This window comes from Salminus brasiliensis, chromosome 4 (assembly GCF_030463535.1).
Source record: "Salminus brasiliensis chromosome 4, fSalBra1.hap2, whole genome shotgun sequence".
Taxonomy (NCBI): domain Eukaryota; kingdom Metazoa; phylum Chordata; class Actinopteri; order Characiformes; family Bryconidae; genus Salminus; species Salminus brasiliensis.
Genome location: NC_132881.1, coordinates 30,922,341 through 30,944,218, shown reverse-complemented (window position 1 = coordinate 30,944,218; position 21,878 = coordinate 30,922,341). Strand labels below are relative to the sequence as shown.

The window sequence follows — 21,878 nt, the reverse complement described above, 5'->3', positions numbered from 1 at the left end:
AAAGAAAATCAGAGAACATGAATATTTCTGCTGAAAATGAGGAATGGCAACAACGTTTGCTTTCAAAGCTCATTTGGCACCTGATTTTGAAATGTATATAATAAAGATATTATGAAAAATTGGTAACTGCTTCTGTAACAGTAGCGTAGATCTTTTTTCCACCACTTTAGAAAATAAAATCTAAAGTAAACCTGTAGTCTAAATGTAGTCATGGACTAAGGGCCAGTGAAATGTTCTCTGCAATGAGATTTTCATGAATGAACAGGGGTGTTTTGCTCATTTCTGGGTCCAGTACAAAATACAGTCATGGTGGGCTCCCTTCCCAAATTTAAAATGTACACAGATTTTAGTCTAGGCCCTCCTCCACCCAGGGCCACTGAGTAGTAGTCATTTCCACCCCCCCCCACCCCCCCCCCCCCCCCAAAGCTGTGGCTGAATGCTCCTGTGACTGTACAGTGTTTGTTGAAGACAACTACGGGCTTAAATTGTATAACGCATGCCAGCCCTAAATACTGTGTGGACTCCCCACATCTGGAAAATAAAAAGGTGCTGTGTGACTGTATTGCTATACTTGTGAGGACCACACATTCCCCCCAACCCTATATTCATTCATTCATTAAACTGTGACATTTCCAGCCCAAATCTCTGCTGTGCTTCTTGTTTATTCTGGATTTCATTAATACAGTGCTATTGAAAAGTGACCCTATGGTTTTAAAAAACATAAAAATAAAATAAAAATAAGTGTAAATGTATGTGTAAATAAACATCAAATAATCTATGTAAATAACATTTACATGTATCTTTATACTTATTTACATACATATTTGTAAAAATGCTATTTTGCATTACACAATAATTGTAATTGTTGTAAATTGTTGTTATTTGTCTAATAAATTGTAAAACACACCTGGTCAAAATTTCTGCAACTGTGACTGGTTAACCGAGCAAAGGATGGCTTTTACATAAAAAAAACAAACAAACATAGAAAACCAGTCCAAAGCAAAAGTTTGGGCACCCTGCAGGGTCAGTAATGATAGATCCATCCCCTGCTAAACGGCTGGGGGTTGCTCTTTTCTTGAAATACTGCACCCATTTTGCCAAAGTGTTCTATTTTAACTTCATCCTTCTACAGGACTTGTTTTCTAGATGTATCAGGGCTACTTTAGCTGTTTATTGTGGTGGGGATGCAAAAATGAAGAGGTCGTTATTGTGCAGTAGAACTGTGCAAGTGAGTCTGCCAAATCATCCTGAAGATCGTTGCAGTCTAAGGGGGGCTTAGATATACCTCTCTATCAATCCCACCAGCAGTGCCCGGGAAGTGAAGTGGGCGCTAAAGTGTCGTGCCCCCAGTTTCCTTTCCTTTTTCCCTTTAAAACCAATACTCGAGATTACACATGCATCTACCATTTATATAAAAATAATAAATACATTTGTTTTGATGTTTTGATGTCACATTCATTGATGTTTTATCTGTATCTGTATTTATTTAATTATGTTTTTATTTATTTAATTATGTTTTTATTTATTTGTTTGTTTATCCGTTATTTCGTCCATCCATTTATTCATTCAAGAAAGAAAAAGGCCACTTTAACATAACACACGGTGTGTGTGTGTGTGTGTGTGTGTGTTATCAGTGGAGCTCAGTGTGGGTGCAGTATTGGATTTGTGTCATGCGCTCCTGATCTGCGGCGCATGATTTGCTCGCCTGACTTAAATTCCAGTCGTGACTCAGTCAGTCAGAGGTGAAGGCCCTCTCTCCTCTCTTCATTCGTGTGTGTGTGTGTGTGTGTCTCTCTCTCTGTCTCTCCTCTGACTGCAGACTGCGGACACACACGTGACTCCACTGCGCTACATTACGGAAGTGTGAGTGTTTTGAAACTGCAGTGAAACTCAGCTCGACTCTGAGCGCAGGAGTGTGTGGAGAGGAGCGGGGTGGAGTGGACTGGACTGGACTGGACTGGACTGGACTGTCCGAGAAATGCGATGAAGCTCGGCCGCTCTGACAGGCGACACTAGTAGAGGCGTAAGTGGGGTTTCTGGTCGCTGTTGTCTTTAAGGATCAGTGAGGTCGCTAATGAGGTGCACGAGTTCAGCGAAGCTAGCTAGTCTAACCCGAGGTTAACCCCAGGTTTCATCTGCACGGGTTAGCCTAGCCTTGCGCTGTTACTCAGCTCTCCTCACGTTACACACACGCAGGCTTAACGTTATCATATAGTGATGGGTAGGAGGGTTTGAGGGGCTATGACACACACTTGTGCACTTGTAGTGGGGCATCACAGAGTGAGTGAGTGAGTGAGTGAGAGTGTGTGAGTGTTCACTGCATGTGGCTCTCAGTTTTTCAGAAACTTCACTCGCAGATGGGATCAAATGCACAGAAAGCCCAAACCACAACTCTTTCCTTTTTCTTTCTTTATGTGTTTTGAAGGTGGGTGGGAGTTCCTTTGAGAACTCACTGGTCACTCCATCTACAGAGGCCGAAGCCTTGGTGTAGTCATGGATGATCAGTTACTCGGTCCTGCAGATTTCTCCTGTACAGCATCCAGAGAATTCGACCCTTCCTCTCTAGAGAGGCCGCCCAGGTGCTCAATCAGTCTTTTGAACTCTCTTCTGGCTGGTCTCCCTTAACCCACCATCAGGCCCCTGCAACCTATCCAGAATGCAGAGGCACGGGTCGTCTTCAACGCTCCTAAAATCAGCCATGTCTCTCCACTGCTGCGTTCTCTTCACTGGCTTCCTGTAGCTGCTTCCCGCATCAGATTCAAAACCTCGATGCTGGCCTACAAAGCCAAGAACGGACCAGCCCCTTCGTACCTGATGGCAATGGTCAAAAACCTTCGAGCTTCGAGTACAGATCGGCTTGACTTGCCATCCCTCAAAATTCACGGAAGACAAGCGTCCATGCTTTTTTCTGTCCTGCACCAAAGTGGTGGAACGAGCTTCCCCTGGGTATCAGAACGGCAGAGTTGCTCGCTGTCTTCAAACGCAGACTGAAGACCCACCTCTTCCGAGAGTACTTGGGAGAATAGCAGAGTGGTCACCTTATTGACTTGTGTTTAGTAGTGTCTAAATAGTGTAGTAAGTAGTGTCTGTAGTCTATTCAAACTAGCTGAGGTTTTTCTTGAGTAAATAGCAAAGCACTTTTGTAAGTCGCTCTGGATAAGAGCGTCTTCTAAATGCCTTAAATGTAAATGTTAAATGTCACAAAACACCCTCATTCTTCTCATTAGCGTCTTGGTGTAGGAGCAGCAGTACAGCAGTACTACCTTGTCAGAGAAATATAGTCAAATATAGTCAAATATTAGTGCATCCCCTTTTGATTCTGATTTTATTCAAATTTCTCAAGATACTTAAACAATGAAATATTTAACGCGATTAGAATTCTAGGAAACCTGTGCCGGTTCTTTGACATTTGAGGCCAGTGCTTTGGGGTTGGCCACCCCATGTTGCCAAAGGCAATCAGAAGATCAGGATCAGACCTGTGGTCTGCATGTGACCAGCACACTGCCCCAATTTTTATCACTAGGGCTGAAGCATAAAGCTTTTATTCCCACACAGTGAGAACGCTTTCAGTGCGGCAGTCGCTGTAGCTAGTTTCACACGCTATTGCGTTTATCTCTGGCCTGGAATTACTCTCAGCAGCCCAAGTACGTCTTAACCAGGAATGGTGTGGATACAGCTTTACTAATGACTGAGTGAGGGCTATGGACTGGTATTTTCTTTTTCTACAGACTGACATCCTCTCTTTGTTTTCAGATGAAGTGCCTTCTGGTGGCCACAGAAAGTGCGGAGGTCCTCTTCTACTGGACTGACCCTGAGTTCGAGCACAGTGTTCAGGAGCAATATGGAGCGTCTCAGGAGGAGGGAGGAAGAGTAAGAATGATCACAATCTTGATGTGATGGGAGTATAGTTATGGATAGTTCTTGAGTGTTCAGAACTACAGCATTCGTAGTCTTAGCAAAAAGGGTTCCCTACAGTACTGAAATTGATTCTTTAACTTGGGACAGTTGTGAAACCCCTTTTGGGGCTGTTCAGTGATGAGATACTGATGTTTTGTTCTCAGCCACCAGCATTCGAGGACAGCATCAACACTCTGTTTGCTCCAATCATCATCTCCTGTAGCACCATGGTTGACAGGCTGGGGGACGGCTACACCTCTTTTATCACAGAGAACAATCATGTCTATGTGCTCCATCAGGTAGGTCAGTTGTCTACTGCTGAGCGCTGTCATTTGACCATGAGCTAATGACCTACATTCCATTGCTTTTTTTGGCATTGATGAAAATAGTTTTTAATTGATTAAAAGCAGAAAAAGGGGGTTCCAAGTAGCAACGTCTCAGCCCAAAACTGGGTTAGCAGACATGGCCTGACCTTTGTACCCAAGCAGTGCCAGAATAGCTACAGTTAGGCTAATATCAGCATGTCCATAGTTTTGAGGATAAGGATTAGTATAAGCTATGCAATTGTAAGTGTAGCTACAGGCTGTTTTTGTGGGGTAATTTGTACTTTGTTATAACATAAATAAATGCCAGTTTTGGTGTAGTATCTGTTCACACTATAGGGACAAAAATATTGAGACACCTGTTTATTCTTTGTTCCTCCTGAAGTCAAGTCAGTTTTTCCTGCTTTTGTTGGAGTGGCTGTCTTTACTGTCCAAGGAAGTTTTTTTTAAACTAGATTTTGAACATTTTTAATTAATAAGATTTAATTGCATTCTGCAACAAAAGCGTTCAGGATGTTGTTCATTCTCAACTCCCCAAATCATCTCAAAAGTACTGGGCACTGAGTACCATCTTTCCAGAAAACACAGCTCCATGGGTCAGTGTTGAAGGGCATTACACCCCTCTAGTCCACACCTGGCATTTAGCATGATGCCAATAGGTTAATTTGCTATAGAGAGTCCTAATCTGTTGCCAGTACGTCTGCTGGCTGTTTGCACATTTGCACGACTGCATCGGCAATGGGTGCAACTTACAGTAGCTAAATGCATTCATTGAAGGAGTGTCCACAAATATGGACATTGGACATTTAGTGTGTGTGTGTGTGTGTGTGTGTGTGTGTGTGTGTGTGTGTGTGTGTGTTGACAGTTAAGGATATGAATGCAGTAAACAGTGACTTTGGTGATGATGGTTTCTGTATAAATGTATACTGATCAGATTGTAATGACTTGAGATGATGACTGTGATGGAGCATCTCCAAAACATCGGGTCTTGTGAGGCATTCCTGGTATTTGGTGGTCAGTACCTAAAAACCAAGGACCAAGCAAAGACAACAGTAAACTAGTGACATTGGTGCCCAAGGCCCATGGAGGTCCTGCCTCACAACGTACAGGACTTAAAGCAGGGGTGAGCAACGAGGTTTGGAGTCCAGCACAGTTGCTGATTTACTTGCTCTAACAGACCTACTAAACCTGACAGTTTACAGGTGAGCTGAATCAGGTGTGCTCAAGCAGGTAAAAACACAAAACACCTCCAGATCTGGAATTGCCCACCCCTGACTTAAAGTATTTGCTGCTAACATCTTGGTGCCAGATACCACAGGACGCCTCCAGAGGTCTTCTGGAGTCCATGCCTTGGTGGGTCACAGCTATTTTGATGGCACTAAGGCACCTACACAAGATTAGGCAGGTGGTTGTAATGTTATGGCTGATCAGTGTATACCACTTTTTTTTTTTTTTTTTTTTTTTTTTTTTCTCCTTAAATGTGTACCACAGTTTGAGGAGTGTCTGTACATCGCTGTGAATGGGGATGGAGAGGAGAATGAGGAAGATCTGAAAAGGAAGATCTATGTGATGAAGAAACTTACTGAGGTCCTGTTTGGGATGGTGACTCTCAGCAGCTCCCTCTTAAGGAAAGAGTATGAAATGCACTCTTATTCAATATTTATATTGACACTTTTTTTTTTGAAAGGACACATTAACCGTAACCTCTTTCTTTATTTATTTTATTTATATTATTTTTATTGTACATAAAATCAATAAGATTAAGAAAAACAAAAGTGGAATGGAAAAGAAATCTCACTGAATGTTCATACTAACAGTAAGCCTTGCCAGGTTTATACGAAGTCTCACTCTGAAGATACTCCACATATTGTATTTGTTTTAAAATGTTGACATTAGAGTTCTTTACTGGGATTAGACCCAGATGGAGTGAATATGAACATTTGGTGAACCTTTCCTTTGGTACAGGATGGTTTATGTGATGGATTTAAACTTTGTCTTTTCTAGTGTATAAAGTAAGCAATTATCACATTCAGTTTGCATTTTTTCTTCACGTTTTTCTGTTTGCCAGATTACGCCCTCAAGATACAGAGCAACGGAACCGTGTGTGGAAGAGGCTGCAGAGGCTCCTTGAAACATACAGCCGCTTACGAGAACAGGATCAAAGTTTTCTAGTTGAGGTATCCCACGTATCTGCCTGATCTGGAGATGGAATGCATTGTACCAAGTGTTTAGTTTGAGTGTAACCGACCTCACAGCGCATTTTGTCTGTCTTTCATTAGGCTGTGGAGAGGTTGATCCACCCGACTCTGTGTGAGCAGTGCATAGAGTTTCTGGAGAGGAGGCTGGTGCAGCAGATTAACAGCAGTGTGGAGAGAGCAGGAGAGGAGGTGCTGCATGCCTTCATACTCGTGCACACCAAACTACTAGCCTTTTACTCCAGGTACCGAATGTGTTCTAGTAAACTGTGCAAAAGCAAATTTTAACCCCAATACAGTTGACCGAGACATTTTGTTTGACATCAGTTGTTAGGCTAAACTCAAAAGAACATTTGTCCATACCTTTGTCATTTTGTGTAGGTAAAAGTATATCATACACTTAAATAACAACATAAGCCCAAGCCTGTTTAAGATTCCAAAAAGACTGTTATACTAATAAATGTCTGAAAATGTATATTGCCTTTATGCTATGAAAATGTTTATGAAAATGTATGTATGTTTACATTTGACTGTTTGTGTGAACCTTGCAAGTGTTAAGTCTGTTCTCTCATGCGTTTGTTCTGTGCAGCCGTAATGCCAGCACTCTAACTTCTTCGGACCTGCTGGCCCTGATTATTATGGTGCAGGACTTGTACCCCAGCAGCTTTGACCTTGATGATATTACCCCTGAGGTAGGATATCTGCCATTGATTTGCAGAAATTGTCAATATTTACACTCTTAATGAATATGTTTGTGTATGCTACTGCGTTTAGGAGTTGGAGAGTACTTCAGCTCCTGACATCTTTTATACTCCAGAGCACTCTCCAAGTGATCAAGACTCAGGTGAGCCACAATTCAACATTTTTGACAACTCAAGCTTTTCAATAGAGCTTGAAGGTCATGTCATTGTTTTCCCCTAAAACAAATCAGCCCAAAATTCATGCAAATATTTACATTTACACATGCAAACATCTCAGATTATTCAGATTATTATTTATTTTTTAAAAAGTATCTCCATTTTTCTTTTTGTAATTTTTTTTCTTGATGTGCATGATAAAATGTTACATTGACAACCTTTGAAAGTTAAGAAGGTGTTTTCCTTCTCCAGGAAAATGTAAAAAATACATTGATTCTGCATTACCCCAATTATAATAATAACCTTTCATTCATATTCAGTGTTGGTTGTTAAGATCAGAAATATTGGTGTTGATCTGTGCTGCAGTTGCCTCTTACCTTTAATGACCCTTATTATTTAATTTGGATTTCTTTAAAGCAACCAAAAATTAAGTGCCAGGTTTGTGCATTAAATAACAAATAATGCTTTGTGACTTTGACAAAGTATTAGTAATATGCTTGTGTGTTTTCATTTGTTTATTTAACACATGTAACACCATGAGTTTAAAAGTTTAAAACAAATTGCTGTCTAAAAAAAGAAAAATCTTTGGTTGTGAAGAAATCCGAATTAGATGTGACCATTAAACTCATTTTGTATATACATATGTGTTTTATTTTAGTACGTTTTTACTTTTTTATTTGTTTGTGTTTGATTTCAGTACTGATAGATGATTAATTTCTGCTAACGCTAAAGATATTATTATGGAGACATTTCAGTTTAAAGGAATTGTTCTTGAAGCTAAAACTCATTACATTTCTGTGTTTAACATTAACCAACAGGCCGACTGAGCAACGATAGTCCTCCTGTCTTCCAGTTTGTGGATCCTGACATTCAGGTGAGACAGCTGTTCAGCCATTTCCTTGAGCAGTGACTCACTGTTAGCGTCATACGCCATTTAGTTTTTAATTGTTTGACAGTTAGTGATCTATTTCTGTATTAATAGCGTTTCCCACAGTTCTCAGGTTTCCTTCTTGGTTTATTTTAGATGGCAGAGGACAGTCTGCAGACTCTTGAAGTGCCGACCCCTGACCCTATGACCCCATCCAGAGTATTTTTGGAAGCCACACTTAAGGAGGGCTTCTTTCCCATGATGCCACATTCCATGTACTGTTTACCTCTGTGGCCTAGTATTACTCTAGTGCTGCTAACCAAGGTGACGCGTCTAACATATTGTTTGCAACTGTTTGTTTTGTACTTAACTTTTATGTGAGCAAGGGCCACTATTTTAGTTTGGTCAGTTGTTTTTATTGTACTTTGCTTGCTGTTTTGATATTGATCTCTATTCAGACATTAAAACATGCACAAGCTTTGAAGTTTGGAAGTGTAAATAAAATGTTGGACCACAAGATGGCACCACTTTACTGAAATGCTAGATCACACTGCAGTGTTATTTATTTACATGTATAGATTTAAAGAGATAGTGCATGACGTATATACACTGTAAACATGGTTCCAATATAGGCATTTTTCAGTTAGCATGCAAAACCATTATTTTGTAAAGCATTTATTGATCTGTGTGATCTCTTTCAACAGTCTGGTTTTGCTGGTTTACATGCTGGGATATTTCCAGTATTTGATCACATGTGGTATTTGTTTGTCTCAACAGATCCCCAACAGCCAGGTGGCCATGTCTGTGTATGTGCTTCTGGAGGCCTTTGTTAAGCTGGAGAAGAGGTTGAGTGAAGGTTTGGAGGGGGCAGCAGCGTCGCGGGGCCAACTGCCAATCCAGGAGCTCCGTAACAAAGTGGACAAATTCATCAGAGTGCTGGCCAGCTTGGATATCCAGGTCAGGAGGAAACTCTGTGTAGTCTTATACTGGGTTAACATCTTATGATCATGATCTAACCAGTACAGGAGTCACTGTGTACACGGCACCAACACTCATTAGCCATGTTATCAAATACACTTACCCTATATGGGCAATTTTTAGGTATACAGTTGATTGGACCCATCTGTTGCTGCACTATGCGTCAATGTTCCAATTTCCTATTCACCAGTGGAAAGGGACCTCTGCCAGTGACCAGATATGACGCTGACATACAAGTGTATCCGGCACGACTTGACTTGATATTTTTGGTTAGAGCAGCGGTTCTCAAACATCTTAGACTCTGTCCCACCCATAATTAGACTAAAGGTTCCAAGGACAACTTACGAGTCACCTTTTTTTCCAGTGGTTCTTCACTGGTTTGTTTGGGCTTACTTGCTTTTGCAATCTTCAAGTTAACATAGTAGGATATGTAAACTTAAATAGCCTTTGCAGATTTTTTTTTTATTAAGCACTAAATACAAGCATGTAAAACTTTAGAGATTTTAATCATTACATTTTCAGTGTATGCAGCAAATTTCCTTAGGTTGTCAGGCCCTCGTTATCACGCTCTCCCCCGGGGCGATCCTTGGCCGCCCACAGGCCTATATAAGGACTTCTGCATTGTTTCAAGTTCATTTGTGTTCGTTCTGGTAATTTGTGTTTGATTCTCGGTCATGTGTTGAACCTGGGACTGGGAGCATTTAAGCAGCTCACTGACTGCTACTTATTGCCGTGAATTGAATCTCCTTGACTTTACGTTTCTCCATCCGTCGGTGGCGTGCTCATGTAGGCTAGAGGTCTGATCTGGTTCTAGAGATATCCCAGTGTGGTTCTAGAGGAAGGCACATTGCTTTGCTTCCTGCGAATGCGCCTTGGCAATCCCAGCTCACAAGACAGTCATGGTGTTCTCAGGTTGGGCTTGACTTGCTATCTAGTCTGGCAGTTGGCTCTCCAGCTACTCCCTTTATTTACTCAGTGTGGCTCTGGCTTTCAGTTAGAGTTTCACCTGTGTCCCAAGTGAGGCTTGTGGTTTCTGTTGTCCCCTTCCCTTTAGCATATCCTTAGTTTTGCCCGGCTCAATCCTGTCTCTCCCTGTTCCTCCCAGTTCCAGATTTGTTGTGTTCATTGTTTTGTTTGTCACCTTACGTTTGTGTTTTAGTTCTGACCCTTAGATTGCTGCACCCTGTTTATTAACCTTGCTTTGTACACCTTTTTGTGTTCAAATAAACACCTTGCTTAGTTCCATCTCTGCGAGTGTTCATCCTGTCTTGTCTGGTCGTACACGCCATGACATAGGTCTCCCGATGAAACCCCAGTGGTACACATACCACAGTTACCAGCAGGTCAGAGGAACCGAGACCTTGAGGTGTTTTTAATAATAATAAAAAAATAGTTTGCTATGTAGTTATGTAGTTAACCACCCACATAATTCCTGGCAAGCTGTAGTTCTACTCTCTTAAAAATAAAGGTGCTGCAAAAAGTTGTTTTCTGTTAAATCTGTTAAAATGGTCAATCAGTGTAGGTACAAAGTTACGCATGTACTTCATTTATGTGTTGAAAGTCATAGTAGTTGATTCTGCATTTACTATATAAATATAATGGTTCTCTCTTCTTATGTTCAGACCTCCCATCTTCAGAATGTCTGGGCAGAGTTCAAGAACAAGGCGTTCACCAGATCAGGACCTGGCATTACCAGAGCGTGAGTGTCTGTGTTTATGGTTGGTGTAAACACTGCAGGGAGCTTTGAAGAAATATAAATTCTTATTACTCCAGATTACAACACTGCCGACATCCCTGACCCTTCGATCCTCGTGGACCGGAATGTGACCTTTGGTGAAACTTAAACTCTGTGTGTGTTCCCTTTTAAAACAAGCTCTGCACATGCTTTGTGGTTTGTGTTGCAGGTTGGTGCCCTCATGTCGGAACATGAAGTCTCAACTGTGTGCTGTGTACCGCCAGTGTTTTGCAGCTGAGTGTATGGGCAGCCACCAGCGGTTGGCCCCCACTGTTCAAGATCGAGCACTGAGCATGGTGCAGTATGTCTGAGATTGATTATAAAATTCTGTTTAATAAGTTGCTTTTTGTGCTTGGCTCCCTCTTAGAACCCTTTTACTTATCTTTCAGAGAAAAGCTGATGGATTGGAAGGACTTTTTGTTGGTGAAGAGCAAGAGAAACATCACCATGGTGTCATATCCTTGCTTCTAGCACGCTGTGTTGCTTCACATTTTGTCTGTTAGACTCTGGTTTCCTCATTCATCATTCTTTTATCCCACTCCTGATGAGGCTTCAGTGGAAATAATGCTTACTGTATATTATTTCTTTTGAATTTTTGTTCTTGGGGTATATGTACTTTAACCATGCTCTCACTTACCTGGAGGAGTTCCCTGGCCTTGTGCATTTCATTTACGTGGATCGCACAGCAGGGCAAATGATTGCCCCATCTCTGAATGTGACGGACCGCACTGCTTCAGAACTTGGAAAAGGCCCCTTAGCACATTTTATTAAAAACAAGGTTTGTATGTATGTATGTTCATAAATCTAGTATATAAATCTAGAATATTGGGACAAAGTATAAAGACATGCCTTAGTCAGGTTAAGCATCTAGCCATGCAGTCTGCCTTTACAAACATTAGTGAAAGAATCGGCCCTGCTGAGTCTCACATAAGTGCATAGAAGTTGCTCACCCAATAACTTCCAAACCTGCTGTTCAAGTTGCAAAAGGAAGAACGGACTCCATATCAATGCCTATGGATTTAGAGTGAGAGCTCATTGTTGCCCCAACTTGAACTTTTTTTTCTTTAGTGTACCATTCACTGTCTGAAGTCTTCCATCTTTTTACATAGGTATGGAGTTATGTTGCAACAACAAGGAGGTATTTGCAGAAAGGCTATACCACAGTGACTCTTAGAGACGGAGACTACTACTTCTGCTACTTCCTGTGGTTTGAGAATGAGACGGTATGTGTGGTCTGAACTCATTAACAACCGTTCATCATCTCAGCAATCGACAACAGCCTGCAATATCTGCTTTTCTTGTCTTTTTGCAGGGTTACAAGCTGGAAGTGGTAGACATACCTAGTCTTCCTGATGACTCGGCTCCTATTGGAATGCTCGCCTGGGATTATTACAGGTACCTAATTATACATAATTATACATTCAATCATGTGCCATTATGTTAGTAGATACTTGCTTTGTAAAATAAATAGAACTCTAGCAAACTCACCCAGAGGCTAGTCAAGCTAAGAGGATAAAAGCAAAGAAAAATAGAAAATGGTCCAGTTCTCAAGAAACAACATAAAAATTTTATGATGTGGACCAGTAATGTCAATTTCTTGTGATTTAAACTGCATTACAGTAAGCTTTCGCTGAGAATATGGTGGGTATTGTCGTTTACGGAATTGAAGAGTACATAAAAAGAGTCTGCAAATTGGGGTAGCTGTCTAAAGTTTCTTGCTGTTGTTAAGATCATGCATTAAAATACTGACCACACTGGAAGTCTAAGAGACAAGTTGGTCCTGCTTAATAAGATATGGGACTGTTTTGATGGCACTTCTTAAATGTAGCACAACAGGTACATTTTCTGTATGTTGAGTGGGTGTATTTGCCCACTCAAACACAGTAATATCTCTAGTTTTGGTGGAACTATTCAAGCTTGTTATAATGCATACAGCTGTTGGTCTTCACCAAATACAACTTTGGTGATGGTAGGGCTTCCCCTGCTCAGTGAAAACCTCCCCAAAAAGAGTTTAATCAGCTGGTTATAACTTAATAAAACTCTTGTGTTGTCTCATAGGAAGCTGCTGCGCTTCTACAGTAAAAGCCACCAGAATGAGGTGGTGAAGTGCTATGAACTACTGACAGTGCACCTGGGGGTGATCCCCACTGAGTACATCCTGCAGCACTGCAGCCAGCTGGCCCGGAAGCTGTGGGAGCCCTCCCGCATTCCGCTGTTATGAGCCGATCCGTGTCCTTCCTTTGTGGTAGACCCTCTGCCCCTCCCTCATCAGCGATAGGAGCATTTTAAGGTCATCTTAATTCTACAGCTGCCAGAAGGCTATGCATTGACACCTTGAAGACTCTTGTGTCTGTTCTTCTATTTCTTTAATGTTACCTATGCTGAGGAGGACCTACATCAGCAGACCTGGCCCTTGCCTTTAACTTGCCTTAAAGGGGAGTTGCAATTTTTTTTCAACTTAATTCAGAATGTGAATTGTGTGTACTTTGATGTTAGGAACCGGGGGTAGTGATAGTTTTAAATGCACAGTTGATGATGGTAAAATAGGTTTTCTTCCCAAACCTTAAAAGAAAAACCTTTATAAGGACGTCCTGCTCTGATCCAGACATGTTTTAATGGATCGGGAATAGGCTATTTTAATCCAAATCCAGTTCCAAGTCTTTGTTTTAACCACAGTGTTCAAAGCGCCATCTGCTGTCCCCAAGGTGCAATTAACAAACATTACTGCCCAGCCAGCAGCACTGAGAAGCGTTCTCAGGAGCTAAGTAACTAAATCAGGACATCCCTTAAACATTTTGTGTAGGCAACTTTTAGAGTGTGAGATGTTAAGTGTCATTCAACACTTAACATCTCCTATCACCACTGCTGTAACCAATTCTGAGCTTCTCTTGACTAGAGTGTAGAAATGTTAAATCTCTGAATTCAGAACACAATAATAGCCACATGGATTAAAAAAAAGACACATTTGGTTTTGGTTGTGTACTCATGAGGGTCTCATGAAGCATAATTTCCAAACTTTTAACATGTCCTAAACATAGAAGTGGTGCAAAATTCTCACAACACAGCATTTACTGTTTTTCATAAAGAAATAGCTGTATATTTAAGGAAATCGTCACCAAGATAGTTGTTATGTGTATTTTTATTTAAAAACACTTTATAAGAACATTTTTAGAGAATCTTATTGTATATAGATTTGTAGATAAATAATCATGTTCATCTTTAACATCGCCATTGCTTACACATTTACACCTTTTGACAGACTCTTTTGACACATTTTCAGACCTGAATTGAATGTATCTTGCCTGTGCTGATCATGCAGTCTGAGTTGAGTTTTTACTTTTTTAAATATAAGCATCTGGAAAACAATGTGGTGTTTGTCTAATTACTGAATCTGATTATGTGCTACAGTTTGCGGATGTCTTGTAACAGATAACAAAACTAAAAAATGAACACTGTGCAAATGAAACACACACAGTGTATCCAAACAGTATCCAATCATCCAATGTTTTTTACTCAATTTCTGTTTTGAGTGCTTGTTAAGAATAAACTACTTATGCATACAGCGCTGGAAACAATGAAGAGAACCACTCTACGTGTAATTTAGCATCTCAACATGTATGACGAATTCCAGCGCAGGCACACCTCATTCTACTTAATGGGGTACTGATCAGGTGATCACATTAACCAAATTTTATTTAACATGGAAAAGTATGAAAACATAGTAATGTGAAATTTATCCTTTAGCAGTAGGACCAGCTGTGTGAGTGCACAAAACATATTTAGAAATGAGTAAGAGAAGGGTTCAATTCTGGCTTTGCTGGCAGAGGGATACACTGTCAGCCTGCTTCTGTCCTTAAAGGTTTAAATACAGAGATTCATAAGAATAAAGCCAGACAGCAAACATTGGGGACAATAAAGCAGCTGCTTTGAGCAGATACTGGTGAGGCTGAGCCAGACTGAGGTTTGCAAATAACCATATAAAACTGGATTGCAGAGGACTGGAGTAAGGTTTTCTTCTTGGCCCACCACCTGCTCATACTGGATAGACTTTTAAGCTGCAGTGTCTTGTACACACTGTGTTGTTTCATGAAGGATGAAGGTGATCTAGGGGTGCTTCATCAAGGCTTCTGTTCTGACTGTGTTCCCCAGCACTGAGAATTGGGTTGTGGGTTTTTTTGTTTGTTTTTTTGTTTTGCTTTTTCCCCAGCAGGACAGGTTGTCATTACATTTACACACAATGACAACGTGACTTTCACCCACTTCCACAGTTTTCATGAACACTCACCAATGTTTTATTATTTGGGATCGGTTCAGTTTACGATGACAATAGAATCCATCATCATAAGTGCAGCTGCAAACAACTCTGCAGTTTACAAATCATGGGTCTGATGTAGATTTATTTTGTTTGTTTGTTAGGCCTTTTCTCAAGAACAAAAAGAAAGAATGAGGCCCTATTTCTCTTACTTGGAATTTAAGAGAAGTTTACAGAATAATAAAAATAAACTCCTCCAAAATACTCCAAAACATATCAAACACAGCTATAGTATCAGCAGAGAGCCCAATAACTTTGCAGTGGTCTCTAATTGTTCCAGAGCTGTATTTGTTTCCTATATACACACATGCAACATACTGAAATGTATAACTGAAAAATGCTGCATGTATTATGAACTTTGAGTGAGTATGGATAATACTGCATTAAACACAAATGGATAGGAAGCTTCATTATGAAATGACTCCTAGAATGACCAAATAGTTTTGTCATTTGCCATTTAAAAGTGACTTTAGAAATGAAGTGCTTTTTCATTCAGCATTTGTATCCATACATGTGTTGTTTTTTCCTTTTTTTCCCAGCCTCAGGTTACATTGTTTTTTTCATCCTGCTGTTGAAACTCAATCTCTTACTTGTTCTCTTGGTTTCTAATAATAGTCTTGTCTCAGAAAGGACACAGGAACCGGTTTGATGCCAGAAGAGCTGTGAGATCGTCATAGTGCTCCTGTGAGGTCATGCACGGCTCTGGCTTTAATCAGCTCCTGCAGTAAGCTGCTCTCAGCGCTGACATCATGCACTACTTGTGTCATCATGGCATCCATGCGCACAGTCTCATAGTAGTGCAGCGGGGCTCCAGGCTGCTGAAGGTCATAACCAAAACCTGCTAGGCTCACTTCATCACACAGCTGCAGCGCCAGCACCACCGCACTGATCCCCAGAGTAGGAACCGTCTAGAACAGATTAAAAAGCCAATCACAGGGGTTCACATTTTTCTGCAGGTGCTTCATACTGTAAACGTCTTTGCAGTGTATGTGTGTTTGTGTGTGTGTGTGTGTGGCCCTCTGGTTGTAAAGAAGAGGAAAAAACAAGAACTGTTAGACATAGACGGCATTTCACTGTGATCTCTGCAGAGCCTTACAACAGTCATTAGATTCATCTGTGTTATAAATGACATTCTGACATTGTCATTAGACAGTAAGTTAAGAAGGGAATGCTTTAATACTGTCAGCTCCTTCCACCAAAAAGTAGTTCCACCGCAAATGAGTTACTGCTACTCAATGGTGACAATTCCAAAACACCAGGACAGACTAAGTGGAGGTTCGTTAAGGGACCTGTTGAGTCCTGTACACAGCCCAAGATAACGGCTGATACCATAAGGCTCACCTTTTGTGCCACGAAAAGAGCCACTGAACTGTCCACCTATCAAGTTCAGTAAGAGATGTTATAAAACAGGAGACCGGCAACTCGTAAAGTTCAGCATGGCGTCTATTTACGGATAAAGTTCAGGCCCTTAGGAAAAAAGAGCCAATCAGCTCGCTGATTATGCTGCGAGCAGAGGAGGGTCGACCAGAGCCTCTGGGGTTGAGTGTGAGTGCTAGTTAAGATACAACAGTCAACACTATCAAGAAGTAAAACTACAAAACCACATCTGAATGTTGCCTGAAAATGTGTCTGAACAGACAGAAATCGAGCTTCTTAACCAAATTTCTAGTTTAAACCATTTCTAGTTTAAGGGTATTTGATCACATATTGGTTTCACCATGTTGAAATGAAAACACTTTTTTTACACCGCCCCCCTCATTTCAGAATGTCATAATGTCCGGGACATAGCAATGATGGGTACATCAGAACAGCCATGATAGATTATACAAAATACAAGGAGATACTGCAAGACAACCTGCTACAATGTGTCTCCTAAAACTAAAGCTTTTATAAAAAACATCACCATTTAAAACACCAGATTTCAATCCAAGATTATAATAGAGAATCTATGACACTGTTTAACACAAGTGTCATGCAACCTTAATAAGCAACGTGTGAAAAAAAAATCATTTGAAATCCAAAAATCTGAATTTAATATTTTTGCATGGCACTGTATAAGGATGCTAAGAAGGTTATTTATAGCAGTTCCATTGAGGAATCACGTTTAATTTCTTAAAGAACTTTATTATGGATGTGAGAGTATGAAGAACCTTTGTAAATCTACACAATTCAAAGATTTTCCACAGAGCCATACATTTATTTTCTTGTATGCAAATTGCTTTACCTTATTTTGTTGTTTTGTGCAAGTCAGCAAATGCCATGTCCTCTTTAATATTTCAGGGTTGAGGATGCGGAAAGTTTCTGGTTGGAGTGGAATTTCATGTACCACACCCTTCCAGAACCACAGTTTGGACCACCAGCTCTAAAGAGAAATGTGTGCACTGTTACAGTGTAAGTGACATCATGGTGACATCAACACTGAACGTGAAGCAGTAATTTGCCTACCAATGGCTTTTTGGTCACAACGGAGGTAAGCCAATCTAAATCCAGACTCTTGAAAACTACTAAAGCAATTATATCTGTCTTTTGGTATTCCCGCTTTAAAAAGGGAGCTCCTTCTGGATACATCAGACGAATGGTGGTTCTTGAGCCGGCATCCTTCTCGAATCCAAATACTGGTGCATTGTTCATCCTAAGAATAAAGGTTATGCCTTTATAAATATGATGCACAATTATTTTTCTTACAGAAATAAACACGAATAAGTACATGTTCACAACAGGTAAAAGTACAGTGCTCTCCATAATTTGGCGATAAGGACACTATTTTACTTGATATGACCCTCTGCTCCACAGTTTAACATTTCCAATCAAAGCCAGCCAGACTGATTAGTGCACATTCCAGACTTTAATTTAATTTGTATGCCTTTTATTTTCTCCAGGTTGAAAACGTTGTGGTTTGGGACATTTGGTTTTACAGGTGTATATACATAGTTACTCATATGCTTTCCACTGCTTCATTAGTGTAGGCATAATACACCTAGGCTTGCTTCTAAGCTTTGGAGGCTGTAGTGCAATATGAGGACAAGGGCTGTGCCAATGAAAGTCAGAGAATCATGAGGCTAAAAAATAGCTCTCTAAGCATTAGAGACAACCATGAAAACTTGTGTTTTATAAAAATGAACAGGGTGGAACATTATTAAGAAGACAGAACACACTGGTGAGTGTAGTCATTGCTCAGGGACTGGTAGGTCAACGACCTCGACTGCTAATAGCAGGAGAATGCTCACTAATCTTCAAGAAAAATCTTCAATTGTCTGTCTGACAGATCATGTATGGTATGCATGGCTGTCACAAGTACTGACACACTTCTCTTCAATGATGATGAATCTGATGAAGGCAGCAACACAATTCTGCACCCTATGGGAATGTCTTATCTGCTAAAGTTCCAGTAAATGCCTTCAAACTCATTGGGCAGTGCTTCATCCTACAGCCCAGATAATGATCCCAAACATGTTTTTCATGTTTTTGCCAGTCACTCGAATTATATTGAGTTGAGCATGTGTTCTATAAGCTGAACAGAAAACCTGAATGAACAAGGTCCTGTAAAAAGCGAGAGCTGAAGATGGCTACACTAGAGGCTTGGCAAAGCATCACCAGAGAAGATACTCAGCACCTGGTGACGTCTATGAATTACATTAATCATGACTGCTTTAAATGTACCTGACATTGGTCTGTCCCCCAAAAAATGCTGTGTAAATAAAATGTAATATAATCATGCTGAAACCAAAATGTATAAACTCAAATTAAATTAAATGCTTTAAATGGTTTTATTTAACATTTCAAATGGGAGCAGAGGGCATGTCAATAAAAAATCTGTCTTCCTTCCAAACATTATGGAGGGCACTGTGAACACATCATATTAGAAAAAAAGCTGCTGAAACACTGCTACAGTAACTGGACTTGCCTGATGATGATGTCATATTTATCAATATGGGCTCCGAGCTGTTTGCCATGTAAGACTCCGCCGCTCCCAACCACCACGCACCTCCTACAGCTTTTTTGGATAGAAGGCAGTCCGGAGTGTGGCAGAGCTCTGAGGGTACGGGCCAGAGGCTCCTCACTGCCCTGCAGGCCCAGCGGAGGCGCCAGCTCCCAGTGTCCTGTCTTGTTCTGCAGGAAGACAGGGATGTCCAGCAGGCTGCGAAACTGAGGAACTGTGCTCAGCCTTGCTGTGCTCCAGCTACTGCTGCATGCCTGAGACAACAGGGCTGCAGAGCGGTTCAGCAGAGCCTGCAGTGAAATGGTGAATGGGGGTTTGTTTTAACACCATTATAACCTAGGATTTGCCATACATTACCAGCCTGGTCCTGAAGTACCCCGGCAGATCATGTAAAGTAATATTAAGGCTGGTCATTTTAACTTTGGTGCCCATATTTATTAGCATAGTTTTAGCATCAATACATTGTCCTTGGGATCGCCTGGTATTGGAAAAGCAAATCAGAGGTATTGTCCATCTGCCCATAGACGTACTCATTTATAACAACTGTTGCCACTCAAATTCCACTCAATCTAATGCTGCCTTTCCTGTGCATACCAACAGGCCCTTGCAATCATAAAGCAGTGGTGCAACGTGGTCTTCAATGTTCAATGAAGTTTGGCCATGTTACTTTGTTACTGTATTCTCTACACTGGTAATGATCTGTACCAAGAGCCCTTCGAGCTTCAAGTATGGCTAGGCTTGACCCCACCATCCATATGGAAGACAAGCATCTAGTCATCATAACTCTACCACTGTGATATAAAATCTTACTGAAGGGATACATTTTAAGACAAATTCTGTACCATAGACTCCTCAGTGGTCCTCTCACTCCAGATAGGTTGCTGAGTAGGCAGATAAGCTGGAACAAGAAGAGCTGAGTAACAGCCCAGGAGCAGGACAAAGCTGAGAGCAAAATTTTTCTGCCTGCACAGACAGATGTAGCACATTATTATACCAGAGAAGAGTCTGTTAGGCTTCAAAATACCACGTCTATTATGCAATTGATAAAATGTAGTATGAAGTATATCACTGGTGCATATCTTGGGGGACCCACTGGTTGAGGAAGAATTCTCTGGGTTCTGTCCTTCTGTGCCTGTTGCCAGGAGTCTCAGAGCTTCCTGCTTCCACGAGCTGTGGAGCACTGCCCTCGTCATGGTCCTTCACGCTCAAGTGCTTTAAAGTGACCATCTAGCCACAGGATCCCACTCTTCTCCTCAGAGTGCCTGAGCATTCCTCCTAGAATCGCCATTAAAACCAGAATTTTTCCACAGTGAAGCCAGTAAACTGAGAAGCATTTTAACCACCCACTCCCAAAACTGCCCCCTGCATTGTTGTCACGTGGGGAATAGCTAGATTGACACTGTAAAATGTTCTCCAGAAACAGTCGTTCACTTACCTGCTTTTCCAGATGTTCTTTCTCATTCCTGGTCGTAAAGGTGAAGTCATGGATGTGCAGGGTAGAGAGTAGCAGCAGCGTTTTACCTTAGGGACACAAGAGCAGTGGTTATATGAGAGTGTTGTTTGCCTCTGAGTAATCCTTGACAGTCAGGGTTAATGATTCACCTGTCTTTGGGGAACCTGCAAATATCTACCAGTCATGTGTAGATGGCGTATAAAAAAGGGTTAGTTTGTATATATATATATATATATATATATATATATATATATATATATATATATATATATATATATATATATATATATATATCGAGAGAGAGAGGGAGATTTGTATATATTATTTGTTAAGTCAAGTCAAGTGGGTTTTTATTGTCATTTCAACTATATACAGAGTACACAGTGAAACGAAACGTGCATACAGAACACAAGTGCAACAAGTACAGACAGACAATACAACACAATACAGACATAGAATAATAGTTTAATAATAATGTTAGTTTATATATGTTTGTTTATTGCCTATTGAAATACACAAGGGAAGACCTTAGCATCATTATAAATGAGGATATTACCACTGTGGCCATTTCATGAGTAGTTGGACCATCTCAGTCAAAGGCTCTCAGTTCAGCACATAATACCTTAACGCACCTTAAGCACATCTTACCTTTAAAAAGGAGCTACCTGAACATTATGTATTCATTTAATTTTCAATAGTAAATGCTGAACATCTTCTTGAAAACATTTGATCCAAATGCTAGGGTGACCATATTCTTGGACACACAGGTATCCACCATAGTTAGGATGCTGTACGGAGGGGTTTCAAGTAGGCACAATTTGTATGTTGAACTGACCTGTTGAAAGGACATTATTTGGTAATGTAGATTATTAAGGCTTTTTATAGGTCTTGCTAAATGAGTACATGTTTATGTATTAATGTACATTAACATACTGTGGTTGTAGGGTTTGAGAGGTATTTACACCCTCACACAGACACACTGCCCAGTCCTACAACTTAGGCCTACTTGAACCAACCCCCCCCCCCCCCCCCCCCCCAGCCATGACATCCTAACTACAGTGCATAGTAGATACAGAGTAGATAATCATTCATTGTTCATTATTCATCATTGCAGTGTTTCTAAATGTGTAGATGTATTACTCACAGTCTTAACAGTCTTCCTGTTAAGGTTGAGTCACATGGCATGTTCAAGTCACTTGAATAGCACAACAATGGTATCACATCTAATGGGACACTGAGCAATGAATCACTCAACCAAAGTATTGTAAATATTCAGGTGAGAGTGAGTTGGAGTTCCTATAACCATTCTCAACCTTTTAC

At 40.7% G+C, this 21,878-nt stretch overlaps 2 protein-coding genes across 4 annotated transcripts; one reads left to right on the top strand and one right to left on the bottom strand.

Moving 5' to 3' along the window:
• The first annotated feature begins 1,795 nt into the window (after nt 1-1,795).
• On the top strand, nt 1,796-14,313 carry hps1 (HPS1 biogenesis of lysosomal organelles complex 3 subunit 1). The gene is made up of 18 exons (XM_072677976.1): nt 1,796-2,023; nt 3,754-3,870; nt 4,062-4,196; nt 5,712-5,854; nt 6,289-6,397; nt 6,500-6,660; nt 7,005-7,107; nt 7,190-7,259; nt 8,091-8,146; nt 8,297-8,464; nt 8,918-9,097; nt 10,741-10,817; nt 11,023-11,154; nt 11,243-11,308; nt 11,487-11,631; nt 11,963-12,076; nt 12,166-12,248; nt 12,912-14,313. Exons 2-18 carry the CDS (start codon nt 3,754-3,756, stop codon nt 13,072-13,074), a joined length of 2,022 nt encoding a protein of 673 aa, XP_072534077.1. The 5' UTR covers nt 1,796-2,023; the 3' UTR covers nt 13,075-14,313.
• Nucleotides 13,975-20,628, bottom strand: st3gal7 (ST3 beta-galactoside alpha-2,3-sialyltransferase 7). 3 transcript variants are annotated; one of them, XM_072677977.1, is made up of 7 exons: nt 20,541-20,628; nt 20,175-20,380; nt 19,948-20,068; nt 19,070-19,395; nt 17,611-17,797; nt 17,390-17,527; nt 13,975-16,073 (listed from the first exon to the last, which is right to left on the bottom strand). In XM_072677977.1, the coding sequence occupies exons 2-7, from the start codon at nt 20,330-20,332 to the stop codon at nt 15,837-15,839; spliced, it is 1,167 nt and encodes a 388-aa protein (XP_072534078.1). In that variant the 5' UTR covers nt 20,333-20,380; nt 20,541-20,628; the 3' UTR covers nt 13,975-15,836. The 3 variants fall into 3 exon arrangements, with proteins under 3 accessions (XP_072534078.1, XP_072534080.1, XP_072534079.1); XM_072677979.1 differs by having other exon boundaries at nt 19,070-19,275; XM_072677978.1 differs by having other exon boundaries at nt 20,199-20,380.
• Nucleotides 20,629-21,878: the final 1,250 nt, after the last annotated feature.